Source organism: Apodemus sylvaticus, chromosome 3 (genome assembly GCF_947179515.1).
Source record: "Apodemus sylvaticus chromosome 3, mApoSyl1.1, whole genome shotgun sequence".
Lineage (NCBI taxonomy): Eukaryota > Metazoa > Chordata > Mammalia > Rodentia > Muridae > Apodemus > Apodemus sylvaticus.
This window is the reverse complement of record NC_067474.1, coordinates 4,984,303-5,000,922: the sequence shown is the minus strand read 5'-3', so window position 1 is coordinate 5,000,922 and position 16,620 is coordinate 4,984,303. Positions and strand designations below refer to the sequence as shown.

The 16,620-nt window shown below is 42.3% G+C and overlaps 1 protein-coding gene across 8 annotated transcripts in view; it reads right to left on the bottom strand.

The window, feature by feature from the left end:
• Stau2 (staufen double-stranded RNA binding protein 2) overlaps positions 1-16,620 on the bottom strand; it is a 274,556-nt gene that overhangs the window by 211,248 nt on the left and 46,688 nt on the right. For 5 of the 8 annotated variants that reach the window (XM_052175921.1, XM_052175917.1, XM_052175919.1 and 2 more), the window contains one exon: positions 3,323-3,482. In XM_052175921.1, the coding sequence (XP_052031881.1) occupies positions 3,323-3,482 (160 nt within the window). Of the gene's footprint in view, positions 1-3,322; positions 3,483-10,698; positions 10,821-16,620 lie in introns of those variants that run through there. The other 3 variants (XM_052175922.1, XM_052175924.1, XM_052175926.1) reach the window with 3 other exon arrangements.

The following is a 16,620-nucleotide window of genomic DNA, read 5'->3' as shown; positions in this document are numbered from 1 at the left end:
ATCAAATCTCCAGCTCTGGTAAGCCACGCCCACCCAGGGAGCAGATCCATTGCCTTCCTCATGAGCTCCACTTGCCTGGTGAGCACAGAGCTGCCTCTGCAGTGCACTGGCCAGGCTTTCAGCCAGCTGCACATGATGTACTGAGACAACAGACAGCAAACTCTTCCCAACATCCCAAACAAGCAAATAAAGGTGACTCCTGGCAGACTAGGTCTCAATTAGCAAGACAAAACAAAAAAAAACTTCTAAAAATAACATGAATTTATCTTCACAGCCTTGAAAGACACAAGACTTACCAAATAACATATTTAAAGGCACTAACAATAAAAGACTAATAAATCTGTCGTTGTTAAAATAAAGATTTTCTATTCTTCAAAATGCCAACAGTAAGAATTTCAAATGAAGTCAGGCACGGTAGCACACACCTTTAGTCCCAGCACTGAAGGCAGAGGCAGGTAGATCTCTGTGAGTTTGAGGCCAGCCTACTGCACTTAGCGAGTTACAAGGCAGCTAGAAATACAGTCTTAGTCTCAAAAACAACAAACAAAAAATTTTTTGAAAGATATTCTGTAATATTTCAGGAAAATATTCTAGACTATACATAGCTCACAAACTATGTGAATCTAGAATATATACAAAACCCAAGGTCATTAAAAATAAACATAATTTTTAAACAATGTACGTACCAAGCGTCCCTTTTCAAGAGACTATCCTAACACGCGTGAGCAGTTGACCAAAGAGGAACACGCTTCACCAGGCGGCTTCACTATCCACAAGGAAATGCAAATGAAAACCACAGTGGACTATTAACGCCCCACCATAAAAAGCTAAAAAATGTCAAATAATGACCAAGAACACAGAGAGCCCTCCTAACTGCTAGTAGGGTACACCCATGGCAGCTCAGCAGTGTGTGCTACTTCTGAGTACATGGGAACCTATTACCCAGCAGTATGGATGCTAGGTTCACTCCCAACAGAAAGGTGTATACAAGAATTTCACAGCAGTAGTGTTTCCAAGAACCCAATCTGGAAACAATTCAAGTAGCTACCAAATTACTGTCTATTCGTGCAATGGAATGCTATACAGCCATGAAATAGTATCACTCTAAACACAGTGCAGACTAGTCTCATAAGCGCCAAAGTATAAAGAAGCTATCAAGACGGCAGTGGTGGCGCACGCCTGTAATCCCAGCACTGGGAGGCAGAGGCAGGCGGATTTCTGAGTTCGAGGCCAGCCTGGTCTACGGAGTGAGTTCCAGGACAGCCAGGGCTACACAGAGAAACCCTGTCTGGGGGGGGGGGGGGGGGAAGAAGAAGAAGCTATCAGCAAAGAGTAATGCGTGATTTCAACAAGCATAACTCATGAGACAGCCAGACTGTTCCCTTCAGCTAACCCACTGTAGGAGAAGGAAAACTCCCACGGCAATGGCAGAGCCTGGAGTAGTGTGTTTCTTAGAATGGCCTATGCAGCCCTGCAGCATTAAGCTGTGGACTCGCTCTTCTCCATTTTCAGCTTAGCCTAACCCCCACAGTGGAAATGCCCCTCCGGTGGCTTTGAGATTGTTTTGTCTTGCTTGGGGTCTTCCTGAGGTACTCCTTGCAGTAGGTCATAGGGCAGAGCCGAGCTCACAAGTCATCTTGTTTTACATTAGAAGACTTAGAGAGCTCCTTCTCCTCTACACCAAAGCCCACTCCCTGCACCCTTGGAGGGTGGCACACACAGTACTCAACACACAGGAGGCGTTTTAACTATTTTTATTCAAAAGTATGGCACTGGCCAGACTTTTCACCTTATTCCATCACCTTACTTTCTTCTACCTCAAAACCGTGTCAAAGGCAATACACTAAAATGTTCTTTTACATCATCCACTTGTTGATAGATGTTAAGTGCCCCAAATGACAAAAACAAAAAAACAAAACAAATCAATCTTGTGACAGAAGCTGGTGTTTGGGTCTCTCACGGGCACTCACCTACAATAACTAAAATCATCACCACACACAACTCTCCTCACCAAACCCACTGACCAGATTCTGACCCCTGGACCCATCCGAGTCCCCGGATTCCTTCAGTCCACGATGTTCTTTCCTTTTCCATGCACCTGGCCCGTCTCCACTCGGGTCTGTGTCGTACCTCAGTCTGTCTGATCATCACTTTTAGGATTGGTGGCTGCTAGTATTCACTTGGCACCTACTGTCTACCAGTAAATTAGGAACTCGTATATAATACTGCATGATCTTCAGATACAGGAGCTGTATACTCTTACATCTGTAACAGCAGTGAGTAATGCATACTGGTACATTATACACAATCAGAAGCTTCTACAAATCACCAAAGTAGATCATCTTTACCAACGTCAAACTGAACAGGTCAGGATTCTTAGCTATTGTAGTAACATGTGGAATTATACAAGCTTCCTCAATGAACGCTATAACAAGCTAAACAGAGCCTTAGGGTCACTACAGAAAAGGCTGAAGTCTGGGAGAGAGCCTTGAAAGAACAGACTATCTAGCAAGCACAGGACAGTCGAGGAAGAAGTGTCTCCTGAAAAGTGCAGAACCAATCAAACAGAGTAGAGTCAGCATTAGCTGATGTGGTCCTCGCCTCCCTGGGAAGGAGGCCTAAGGCTGCACTAGCACTGGTGTTGGGGTCAGAGTGTACTGCTATGCTAACAGATGAATAAGTATACACAGACACCTGGCTGAAACTGAACTAAGACCAACTTCACTAACGTGGCATCATAAATTAATGCACTATAACTAACACAGATTTGCCTCTTCCCAAAAGATAACTGCACATATGATATTGTTGGTAGTGATCCAATCAATCAGCATTCAAAGCTGGTATTAGAAACTCAAAATTAATATTGCCATTTATTTAAGAATCTTGTACATGGATGACTTTACAGATTTGGAGAGTTCTTAATAAATTTCATTTGAATGTCCTAAATTATCAACCATTTTCAATTTTTATACCAACAAGCAAAATATTTAATAAAATGGCTTTATAATTTTGCATTACACTAAAAGGAATAACTTAATTATTAAAACTTATTACACTTATTATACTTTTAAAAGATAGAAATGATTTCTTTACTTTAGAAGAAACATTTCCTGCATTTGCATCCATATGTGCTTTAGACAACATTCAAAGGAATAGATTTTTACAGTGTTGACTAAGGTGAACTTTAAAAATAAGCATAGTTCTCTTCTTTGTTGTTATCTTAATTACTGTGTGTGTGTGTGAGTGTGTGGGTGAGTGTGTGTGTGTGTGCGAATAACACATTAGCTCACAACAGAAAGGCGGAAACAAAGCAATGCCATACCTGGGTTGTTGTTGACATTACTTCTGGGTGGTTTCTGGGCTGGTTTTGGAAGTGTAGATTCAGCCAATGCTTTGCTAGCAACAGCCTGCTGGGCCTTCTTTATACTGCTCCCTTCCGACTCCCATGTCTGCTCGCCAAGACTCAGCTGCACCGAAAACATCTTGGAAAAACCAAATAGACAGAGAAAACATAAAATTTTTCAGGTACCAAACCTAGTGGTCTGCACGTGCACATGTGCATGCATGCACAAACACGCGCGCGCGCGCGCGCGCACAGACACACACACACACACACACACACACACACACACACACGCATGCACGCGTCATAGAACAAAAACTGGTGGTCTGAGAAAACACACACATCATAGAACCAAAATCGTACCAGAAGTATATTAGAAGTCATTTGCAACAATAACAAATCATATTCCTCCTGAAAGAATCTTAGATTATACCAAACTGTCTGATCTTATCCAAAGACACAGCAGCAGCTCTAAATACATTTTAAATGGACTAGACCAAGGCAAAACTCTTTTCCAAAATAGAATCACATTGCTAATGTTGTTCAAAGAGTCCTGGGAAAATTATAGATACAACAAATAAGAGAAACTAACAGAAATCAAGCAGCCATGGCCCTCACACCATCATTCATTCAGTGTTTTGAACACTACTCAGTTCTCACAATGTGTCCTTAACCAGCACACAAGTCCATCCAAGACAACTCCATGAATATTTCTCAAATCTTCCTCGTCTTTCTGGAAGAACACTGTGCTGGGCCAGCCCTTTCATCATGCTTGACTTAGATGTGATAACCTAAACTTACTGCTGCTAAAACCACCTGTGGTGGTTTGAAGGAAAATGGCCTCCGCGGACACATATTCAATATGTGGTCCCAGCAGGTGGAGCTTTGGAGCTTTGGGAAGGATTCGATGTGATCATGCTGGAAGTGCATCACTGGAGGCAGCTCTGAGATCTCTAAGGTGTTGGCTCTCTCTACCTTCTATCTGTGCTTTGAGATGTGAGTTCTCAGCTGCTGCTCCAGCTGCCTGCAGCCTGCTAACTCTACCCCACCATCATGGACTGTTCTCTCTCTGGAATCTTTTTTTGTTTTTTTAAGATTTATTTTATTTATATGAGTACACTGTAGCTGTCTTCATACACACCAGAAGAGGGCGTCAGATCCCATTACAGAAAGTTGTGAGCCACCATGTGATTGTTGGGAATTGAACTCAGGACCTCTGATAGAGCAGTCAGTGCTCTTAATCACTGAGCCATCTCTCCAGCCCCTCTCTGGAATCTTAAGCCCAAAATAAACTCTTCTTGATCATGGTAGTCTATCATGGCAACATACAAGTAACTAACACTCTGACTTTCTTTAGGAGATCTGTATACACCTGTAAGCCCAGTACTCAGAAAGCCACGCAGGCATGAGGAGCTGCCATTCAAGTCCAGCCTGAGTGACAGTGAAACACTACCTCAAAGTAAAAGTCAAAAAGTGAGGTGGCACGGGCAATGGCTCACTGTAAAGACTTTGCCACGCGAGGACAAGAACCTGAGTCAGTGCACAGTATTCACACAGAAAGCCAGGTGTGGTGGCCATGCCTGGCAGGCCTGGGGCTTGCTGGCCAGACAGTCTTACCCCATCAGTGAGCTCCAGATTCAGTGAGGGGAAAGCACAGTGGACAGCAACAGAGAGAGACAGCCAGCGGGAGCCTCTGGTCTCTACTGAACACACATATACACAGCGTACATGCACACTAACATACACACACACCCACACACACACTTTCTAAAAATAAGTTTAAAAGAAAATTTAAAAAACGAGACTATCTAAACTTAAATGCTAACCACATCATCTTACACATTTTTCAACCTCTACCATCTTACCATGGCCCAGAAGTTCTGCAGGTCCAGTCCCATTTCTCACGATCCCCCTGCACCCCACATTCCATTCACATACTTTCCCTGAGTACATGACAGTACTTTTTATCTTTAAGTTTTCAGATCAAGTCACAGAATAAACACAGACCACTTACTACTTTGTAGTAATAATTGAAAACTACTTATTAATTTTAAAATCTATCTCTGTAGCAAAGTGATCTCTTAGAAAATTATCTTTTTTTTAATGTATTTTGTTTATATTGGTGTTTTACAGATGCCTGCAGACATCAGAAGACAGCATCCGATCCTCTCAAAGTGAAGATAGAGATGTCTGTAAGCCTCCATGTGGGTGCAACTGAACCTAGATCCTCTTCAAGAACAGCAAATGTTCTTAATCACTGAGCCATCTCTCCAACCCTAGATATTATCTTAATGACTGATTAAAGCTAGTGTGATCAACATTAATACCACCCAACATCATATGTCTCTAGATAAAACTCAGTGAACAGCACACAATATTCTATGCTTGACCAAAAAATTTTAACCTGCATTCATTCATGTGGGAAAGTACCAAGTCTTAATTATAAAACATGCTACAGGATAACCAGCTGAGACTTCAAAAAGATCAGTCATGAAAAAAAGAATGCAAAATAATTATATATTAAAGATAATATAGGGCACAAGAGATGTGATAAGATACAGCCTAAGATTCTTAATCAGATTTGTGGTGGAAATTTTAAAAGAAACATAAAACCTTTACACAACCACTGGAGAAATTTGCCGTGGATTGTGCTAAGGCTCAAACAAATCCCCAACAGTGTGTTCCGGCCCTTAAGAGAAGATGGGATCCTGAGGAACCTAGCCCGCCTCCCAGATGCACCTGGCAGCCTCCCTGGCAGGTGGTCCTTAGACTGGCGCCTGCTCTAGAAGGCACGGCCTCCTACTCGGTGCTCTCTCTTATCCAGCGAGCTCTGACAGAACAGGAGAGAAAGGAGGTTCTTACTCCAGCCTCTTCATCTTAGACTTCCCAGATTCCTGTCATAAATTTCTTGATAAATTACCCAGGCTCTGGCTTTCACTTAGAGTAGCTTCAAGCAGACTAATAAAGACTATATTAAATAGGATAAATTATGGCAGCATTGCAGTTATAATAAAAGGGTATTTAATCTTAAAAGACAGATACATGCAAGTATTCAAGTATACAAAGTTATAACTGAAATTTGTTTTCAAACCTCTAAGGAAAAAGCAGAGGTTTTTCTGAGGAAGCAAGAAATATAGTAATATGGCATACATGAATGCAGGCATGCTGCTCAATTTTTAAAAACAGAGCTGGAAAGCATCGTCATTAAAAATGCACCGGATGTGGTGGCACATGCCTTTGATCCCGACAATCAGCTGGCAGAGGAAATAGATCTCTGTAAATTTGAAGCTAACCTTGCCTAGAAAGTACATTCCAGAAAAACCAGAGCTACAGACACCCATTTAAAAATGCAAAATGTGTACATATTTGTTTAAAGTTATTATTTTTTGTTTATTATAATTCAATTTAAAATTTGTGAGGCTGGAGAGATGTTGCAGATAGTTACCTACTTTTGCCTCTTACAGAGAACTTGGGTTTGGTACCCAGCAACCACATGGCAGCTTACAACTGTCTCTAATTCCAATTCTGGAAGATCTGACCTTTTCTGACCTCCAAGATCACCAGGAATGAATACAGTATACTCTCATTGATGCAACCAAAACACCAATACCCATAAATTTAAAATAAACCTCAATTTAAAATTTATACTTAAAACATTCTTTATTACTTTCAACCTGACTCAAAAGTAAGATTCATTGATGATTCCTAAATTTTGGTGTTTAACAAAAATTATGACAGAAAGATAGATAAGTTTAAAGATCCTGACATTCTCCTAAACAATACCCATAAGCTTGCCATGAGCATCTCCACAAACTCAAGAGGAGTCAAACAGCACATTCTCTTCGTCACTGCCCATGCCCGTTTATGCTCCAGAATACTCCTTCCATTATTCTCCTATTAATTCCAGTTTAAACACCCATTAGCTTCTTTATCTTTCCTTACATTCCCAGCTACCCAGGAAATCGATCACATCAGTATCCACGGCTTCAGATTACCCATGGAATCCATGGAAGTAGAGAAGAGAGATTTGGAAAGCACACACAAGAAATACAGTAGATGGAATATTTGTGTTCCCTCTTCTCGTTCTTATATCGAAACCCTAATTCTGGACATGACCGTACCAGGGAGGATTCTGGGAGGTAAAGTCACAGAGGTGTGGTCTCCATGACAGAACTAGTTTTATCAAAGAACCTGGGTTTGTGAGAATATGGCAGGAAAGCAGAAAAGCTGGAAAGAGGCCCTGACCAGGAAATTAATTAGTGGGATCCAAATCAAATTACTTCTTAGAGTCTGAGAAATGGATTTCTCTTAACCAATCTCAGTCTAGTCAATGGTTAAAGCAGACTGAGAAAAATAGTTTGGAAAACTTACTAAACATGAACTAGAAAAGTCAACAAAAATCATTTGAAAAAATATGACTAAAGTATGACTTTGCTGAAAAATATAAAATGTATGTGGTGTTTCAATGAGAATGCCTCATAGGGGTCCCCAATGGAGGATCTGGAGGGTGGTCCAGAAGAGCTGAAGGGGTATATAGCCCCATGAAAAGAACAATGACTTTGGATACCCAGATACCCCAAGACTCCCAGGGACTGAACCATCAACCAACGGGTACACATAGTTCCAGCAAAAATGTGGCAGAAGAGGCCTTGTTGGGCATCAGTGGGAGGAGTGGTCTTTGGTCAGGTAAAGGCTCAATAGAGGCCCCAACAAAGGGAAACAGAGAGGGTGGGGGAGGAGTTAGGGGTGAGGTGGGAGTGTGTCGGGTAGAGGAGGCAGGGGGTGGAAGGAGGGGTAGGGAATCATTGGGGAGGGGGAAATTGGGAAAGGTTTTAACATTGGCGATGTAAATGAAGAAGATACTCAATAACAACAACAACAAAAAAGATTTAAAAAAAGAGAGAGAGAGAATGCCCCATAGGCTCATATATTTGACTGGCTAGTCCCCAGGGTGGACCGGTTTGGGAAGGATTGGGAGGCATGGCCTTGCTGGAGCAAGTGTGTCACTGGAGGTGGGCTTTGAGGTTTCAAAAGCCCAGGTCATCCGTCCCCAGTTAACTCTTTCTATGCCTCCTGCCTGTGGATCAAACCTAAACTCTGACCTACTGCTGCAGGGCCTGCCTGCTGCCATGCTCCCCACTATGATGATCTGAGACTTATAACCTATGAAACCCTGAGCATCCAAATCAATGCTTTCCTTTTATTAAAGATTTATCTATCTATTCATTATGTGAATATAATGTATATATACATATATGTGTGTATATATATGAATGAATAAACTGTAGCTGTCTTCAGACACACCAGAAGGGGGCATCAGATCCCTGTACAGATGGCTGTGAGCCACATGTGGCTTCTGGGAATTGAACTCAAACTTCTGGAAGTACTCTTAACTGCTGAGCCATCTCTTCAGTCCTAAATGTTTTCTTTTATAAGTTGCCTTGGTCATGGTATTTTGCTGCAGCAACAGAAAAGTCTCTAAGACAAAGGTGGTACCAGAAGTGGCACAGCTGTGACCATGCTGGGTTTTTTTGGGAGATTGTAGAAACAAGGAAAAAGGTTGAAGACTTTAAGTGGCGTCTAGTGGTGCTGAGGGCATGTGGAGCGGGGAGCCCAGCTCAGGTGGCTTCAGGGGCAATCTTAGCAGCAGGGCTGGAAACCATCTGGAGACAGTTTGCCAAAGAACACATCTACAATCTGCCTGAGGCTAAATTGAAGAAAAAATGGAATAAATGGAGTAGTGCCCTCAGGGAGAACCCACCCAGCTAATACTGCAGTGTGTAAAAAGGCCTACAGAATTACCTGTTACTAAAAAGCACCAATAAATCAAAACTAATGCAAAAGTCACTGAAGGAGGCCAGCTCCATCCCAAGCCGGCAGCAGGGCTAAGCAGAATCAGCCTGTGGTTCCAGCTTTAGAGTTAACAAGGACACAGGAGTAAGGGGCTGTGTGATCTCCCTCTGAGGTTAGAGGAAGCAGAGGAGCCAGCTGTGGCCGGAGTCCCTGCAGGGCAGCTCAGGGAAGCCTGGACCTGGACGCACACAGAGCTGACACCGGAAGGACAGCTGCTAACAGGAAGTGGAACCAGCCCAAAGGAGAGATGACAACAGCAAAACTGTAAAGAGCAAGAGGCCTGAAGAGCCATCTAAGCCCTTCGGTGGCAGATGCAGAGTTTCAGGATTTGGAGTCTGTCCTGCGGAGTTTCTGTCTTGCCTTGTGGTCCAGTAGTTCTTCACTTTGCCCCAGTCCTCCCTTCTGGAATCATAATGCATATCCTGTGCCAATATATGTAGAAAGCAGGTAACCGATTTCTGTTTTTACAGAGAGTTTCAATTAGAAGACTTTGACACACTATAAGGACATTTTAACTTTGACTAAATACACTTTGCATTATGATATAGCTATAAACCTAGGGGACCAAAGATGGAATATGGTGGTTTGAATGGAATGGCCCCCATAGGCTTATATATTTGAATACTTGGTCCCCATATGGTGGAAATGTTAAAAAAAAAAATTATGAAGTGTGTCTTTATGCGGGGAGGACGTCACTGCAGGTGTGCTCTGAATTTCCGAAGCCCATGTTATCCCCAGTTCATTCCTTCTTTCTGTGTCTTGCTTGTGGATCAGATGTGAGCTCTTGGCTACTACTCCAGAGATAAGGCTGCCTGCTGCTCTGCTGCTCACAATAATGAGCATGGACTACCAACCTCTGCAACCCTGAAACCCACCCCGAGCTCAACCCCACCACCCTTTACATGCTTTCTTTTCTAAGTTGCTTTGCTCATGGTGTTTTGTTACAGCAGCAGCAACAACAACAACAATGAAGCTAAGATACCAGATACTCAGAATCTCAACAAATTCTAAACAAGATAAACTAAAAGAGACCCATACAATATACATTATAAAAACCCTAGTAAATAAACTGTACCTCTTATCAACCAAATAAGCAGTCTTGGGGAGGGCAAGATCTTGATTTCCAGAGTTATTACCTTACAATATTAAAAATCTCCAGTTCTCAACAAAAAAATTGCAAAGTACACATGTGCATTGTGTCAGAGCCCACTTACAGGAAAGGCAATAAACAATGACCCTGATAAAGTGAAGACACTGTACATACCAAACAAGACTTAAGTCAACAGTCTCAAGTATGCTCCAGAAGTAAAGAAAATTATAGACACACAAAAGAAAACAATGGTCAAAAATGTAAGGCAATAGTAATTATTAAAGGGTATAAAATAGAAAATTGGGTACTGAAAACAATAAAAAAAAATTAAATTCTTAGAAAAAGTTCAACAACATACTTAAAAGGAAGAAAAAAGAATCAGCAAATTTGAATATTAGACAATTAAAATTACCTAGTCTGTGCTGCAACAGAATAGTGAAGAAAATGAGGCTGGAGATGGCGGGCAGCATCCGTCCGTCACCCTAACCCAAAGAAGCTGGGAAAGGCGTGTGACGCAAGGCCTTCCCAGTCCACCTGCAAGTGTGAGAGTAGCCAGGGCTTTATAACAGAGTCTTTTTTAAAAAGAGGAGTGGGGAGTGAAAGGGGAAGGGTAAAGGAACCGGGGAGGGGGGGGGTCTAAGGACCCTATAACAACATACTCATAAAAATCTCACAGAAGGAAAAGAAAAGGGAACAAAAAAACACTGAAAATTTGTGATTAAAAAGTTTCTAAGGTGAAAGGAGCTCGGCATTATTCAGAAATTAACATGAAGACAATATACGCACACAGTGCAATGGCAGACAGACTGACAATCGTAGAAGTGTGCGTGCGAGAGAACACAGGGGAGAACTCTATGGTCAGCCGGGAATGCTCAACAAGTCCTCTCCCTGAGGTGGGGAGGGTACAACTGATCAGATAACTGAGACCTCCTACAGACCGTGGTGAACACTGACAGAATCTCATCAGAAACCATGGCAACCAGAAGTAGGAAGGTGGATATGTTTACAAGACTGAAGGAAAGAGCAAAACGGAAAAACAAAAACTCAACCAAGAATTCTATAACCAACAAGCCACACTTCTAAAATGAAGGAGAAATTTAAAAAGCAGTCAGAAAGCCAAGGGGATCTAGCACTGACAGAGCGTGATAAAAACAATCCTCCCTGCTGAAAAGCAAGAGCACTAGTTGGTAATTCAGACGCAAACAATGACATAAAAGATTTCTAGTAAGGTAAAATAATGCATAAATATTAAAACTACTGAATTGGACTGCTGCTTTGTAACTCTACTTCGTTTTCTTTGATACGGCAATAGACAACTGCTTAAAATTACAAACATGCCAAAAAATAAAACAAACCTTCAAAGCAAATAATCTACTAAAAACAAGTGAAATATTTGAAAATACACTTGACTAAAAATACCCACTCACACTAACAAAACAGAGTAGCAGTGCATGTCTTTAATCTCAGTACTCTGGACACAAAGGCTGGTGGATCTCTGGGATTTTTGAGGCAAGCCTGATCTACAGAGTAAGTTCCTAAACAGCCAAGGCTATGTAGAGAGACTGTCTCAAATCATAAATAAAAATAAAATCCACAACCACAAAACAACAAAAAGACTGACATTAACAGTCATTACAGAAGCGGTGGTGGCGCACGCCTTTAATCCCAGCACTTGGGAGGCAGAGGCAGGCGGATTTCTGGGTTCGAGGCCAGCCTGGTCTACAGAGTGAGTTCCAGGATAGCCATGGCTACACAGAGAAACCCTGCCTCGAAGAAAGGAAAAAAAAAATCTTGTATAAAATCTGACAGGGATGTAAAAATGACAAACTGCCTTCGAAAGCAGCTTCTTAGCAACTTGAACTTGTGTCCGCTCCATCCCTGCCTGTGCCAAGTTATTGACAAAGAGAAAAGAAAACGCATACTCCTACTAATCCATGTATACATCAAAAATGGAATATAACAAACCTTCAAAGAATCATTATAATAGCAAAAGGATGAAATAAAAATATCCATGAAGTGGTGAATCTTAAAAAGTGCTACATCCATGCAAGGAATAAAAAGAAATACTGATGCACATAAAGCATGAACTCAAAACCAAATGACTTTGTGAGGTGAGAGACGCCAGAGAGAGCATATATAAACAGCCACAGGACGAAAAGAATTACTGCTGCTTACAGGAAAAGAGATCACTAGCCACATGGCCATGGGCATAGGGAAAGGGAACCCACAGGCACGTGAGAAATCTTTGGAGGACACTGGGAGTGTTTGGTTTTGTTCACATAGGCATAAAATTGAGCATGAATACTTCTAATGTGGCTTAAACTACAAAAGACATCAGGGTTACACTGAAGCAGAAAAAGTGCCCCCCATGTTTCTGTTTACAGTTGCTCTTCTGCTGTGCCCTAGACCTCTCCCGTCCACTATTTTCATCCCCTCTCCTGCATTTTTATAGTATCTGTCCACACAAAATCATTACTTTGATTTTACCCGAGAATATGAATTCAAAAGGCACAGTCTATAGTTCCAAATACTAAATCTGTCCTAATTGTATTTTTCCCGAATGATGAAATACAAAAGCCCTATGCCTACACCTGAGACAGATGCCAGGTGGAATGATGCCAGGTTACGCGCCTGTGACTCCAGCTCTCAGGGGGCCTCAGGCAAGAGAACTCCAAGGCCAGTTCAAGGCGAGTCTGTGAGACCCCAGCTGAACCAACAAAGATAAACATAAAAGCCTGCACAAAATACAGAACAAAAACCACAAGACAAGTAACTACCTTCAACCAGCCATATTACTGTGAACATGGCAAGGAAAGGTAATATCAATAAACAAAAGATAAAATTGAATGTGATCCTTGTTCGGATCCTATTTAAACTCAGCAGATACAAACAGGTGCGTGGGTCAATAGAGAAAACGCAAACGTGGATCACACACTATGCAAGGTTTAGTGCTATTCAGTCGTTGATGTGATGGCCATATATTTTTAAGCTCCTTATCAAATGAATAGCGAAGCACTTACCAGCAGCCAGGAGCAGCAATGCACACCCTGTAACCCCAGCATTGGCAGATAAGGGCAGAGGGTCACTGAGTCTTAGACCAGCCTGTGCTATACAGTGAGTTCCTAGTTCAATGTTTTAAAAAATGAAATTAAAACCTCTACTGAGAGTTAAGTAAAATAATCTGAGCGACACACTGCTAATGTGCATGCTTCCATGTATGTCTTAAATATTTCCTAACTGACATTTTTAATTTTTCCGAGTTTATCATATAATAAAGTTCTTGAGAAAAAGGTTCATAATGCCATGAAACTAAGCTTCCAATAGAATTAAATGTATCTTATTCCATTTCTATTTTAAGTGTAATTAACAGCGGCTATTACATAATGGGTACTTAATGGACCTTTTCCCAAAATTGTTTAGTTCTATAAACCACTAGCAAATAACTAAAATTATCCGGATGCTTTGGTACTAACATGATCCTCAAGAATTACAATCCAAGTGCTCCGAGAGAGGAATCAGTGTGCAGGGTTTGCTGCACAAGCATCAGGCCCTGTACTGGCTGGTTTTGGATATCAACTTGACACAGCCTGGAGTTATCACAGAGAAAGGAGCTTCAGTTGGGGAAGTGCCTCCATGAGATCTAGCTGTGGGGCATTTTCTCAATTAGTGATCAAAGGTGGCAGGGTCCCTTGTGGGTAGCACAATCTCTGGGCTAGTGGTCTTGGGTTCTATAAGAGAGCAGGCTGAGCAAGCCAGGGGAAGCAAGCCAGTAAGTAACATCCCTCCATGGCCTCTGCATCAGCTCCTGCTTCCTGACCTGCTTGAGTTCCAGTCCTGACTTCCTTTGGTGATGAACCACAGTGTGGAAGTGTAAGCTGAATAAACCCTTTCCTTCCCAACTTGCTTCTTGGCCATGATGTTTTGTCCAGGAATAGAAACCCTGACTAAGACAAATTGGTACCAGCATAATGAGGTACTCCTGTGACAACCTGACCATGTTTTGGGGAGGACTATGGAAGGACTTCGGAACTTTGAGCTAGAAGAGCCATTGGATGTTAAGAGCTCTGTGGGATATTTTTTAGCTTGGAAGATAATGTTGAGAACAGTGCAGAAGGCGGAGGCCTGGCTTGTGAAATTTCAGAGGGAAGATTTAAAACTCTTATCATGGCTAAGCAGCTTTAAAAGTAAAAATTCCAAATTATTACTGATGGCTTTTTAAAATAAAAACAACTTTAAAATCTGAAGAAGAAAAAAAAAAAAAAACTCTTATCAGGGCCATGTTGTTTTGATTGTGAAGAGTCCGTGGTTGTGATTAACAAGATACTAGAATTACTAAAGAGAAACCTTGCATTACTGGGACTGTTGATGCTGGTTAGCTGGAGTTAAGAAATTAGCTGTGGTTAAGAAGACACCAGCATCACTTAGGTGAAATCTTCTGGGAAGTGTTTTCTGAGAGCACAGAGGCTGTGTTCCAGAGATAGCCAAGGTTGTACCTCGTGCTGTGGCTGGACTTGGTCCTGTGTAAGAGTCACCCAGGTGGTACTGGTTTTGAAGGCATGAAGGGGACATGAAGAGCAGCTGAGGCTTGGCACTGTGAAAGGCCGTGGAAGGCCATTGGTGAAGGTGCAGCCTCAGTTGCAATTGATAGCCCAGGACTGAAGGGGTCATGCATTTTAATAAAAAATAAAAAAGACCCGACACCCCAAATCTGTTAGAGGGGGAAGTAGGAAATACACTTCAACTGAGAGGCAGAGGGAAGAACTTCTAACCAAGACCTCCACTGAGCAAGCATTAAGACAAACCACTGACAAATGGGTCTACTGAATGGAAAATGGAAAAGACAGTCTACTGAATGGAAAAAACTTTCCAGATATGAGGTAATATAGTATAAGACACTATAGGGTTAGTGTCTAGAATAGACAAAGAACTCAAACCAAGAATAAACAACCCAGCATAAAACCAGGCCATGGACTATCCAGAGCTCTCAAAAGAAGAAACACAAATGGCCGAGAAACTTTTTAAAACATGTTCAACATCCTTAGCCATCATGGAAATGCAAAGCAAAACTACCTTGAGATGATGTCTTCCCCAGTCTGCATGACTAAGGTTAAATGAGAACAAAGGCAACATAGCTGTGGATGGAGGGAGGGAACAAGCCACACGTTCACAGCACATGGGAGTGCAAACTGGCACACCCACCACGGAGGCTGGCACTGGCACGGCTGATCCACATCCACCAGTCCTACACACTCCCAAAAGACTCACATCCTGCTACAGAAATATGTACTCACCTATACACACCCAGGAAACACAAACAGCCTGGATGCCCAGGTGGTTGATGACTAATGGAGCTGTGGGACACATTCACAATGGAGTAGCTCTTCGTCTACAGAGAAAAACGAAAGGCCAGGCATGGTGGTACACACCTTTAATCCCACAGCACTCAGGGGGCAGAGGCAAGCAGATCACTGTGAGTTTGAGGCCAGCCTGGTCTACAAAGTGAGTTCCGGGACAGCCAGAACTGTTACACAGAGAAACTGTCTCGAAAAACAAAACAAGAAAAGTAAAAGAAAAAAAAAGGAGAAAGGGAAGGAAGGAAAGGGAGGGTGGCAGGGAGGTAGGGAAGGAGGGACGGAGGGAGGGAGGGAGGGAGGGAGGGAGGAAGGAAGGAAGAAAGCTGGCAGGCAGGCAGGAATCTAAGGTAACTAACCACTGTCAGTTCTATTTTGTGTTTTAATGAACATGCTGAATTACCCCCACACGCCTTACTTTATACATGTCCAATTCTGTGTGAGTACATAAAAATCACTTTCCACTTCGCAGTGTTGTACCCAGCCTACAGAACAACCGTGACAAGCTTTAAGAGACGCACCATGGAGAAGCCACTCCAGCTGCCCACCTGCACAACTCCCAGTTCTCTAGGCACCCCTCCACTAGGGACAGTCAGTCCCCAATCCCCTCCCTCCTCTTGCTGTGCCCCAGCCCCCAACTCAGGCAGAAACCCCTGTCTTCCAAAGCTCACACTGATAAAACTCTAGGCAGGCCAAGCACCCTCCTCAGCGCTCTATGCCCCACCCCCACTTCCTTTATCATAAGTATAAGCACCGAGCAGTGATGGTTACTGACAGAGTTAATACTTTGAGGCAGACTTTGCTTAATGAAAACATGAATGAGCATCGCCTCGAATCAACAAGAGACAGAAGACATATTAATTTCCCTCGGGCACATGTCACCTCTTTATAAAACTAAGGAATCTTCCAAAGAAGTTTCTGTGGTGAAGACATTATTCAGATATTCGTATGAGTTTCATCTCTGCAATGACCAAAACCATCAA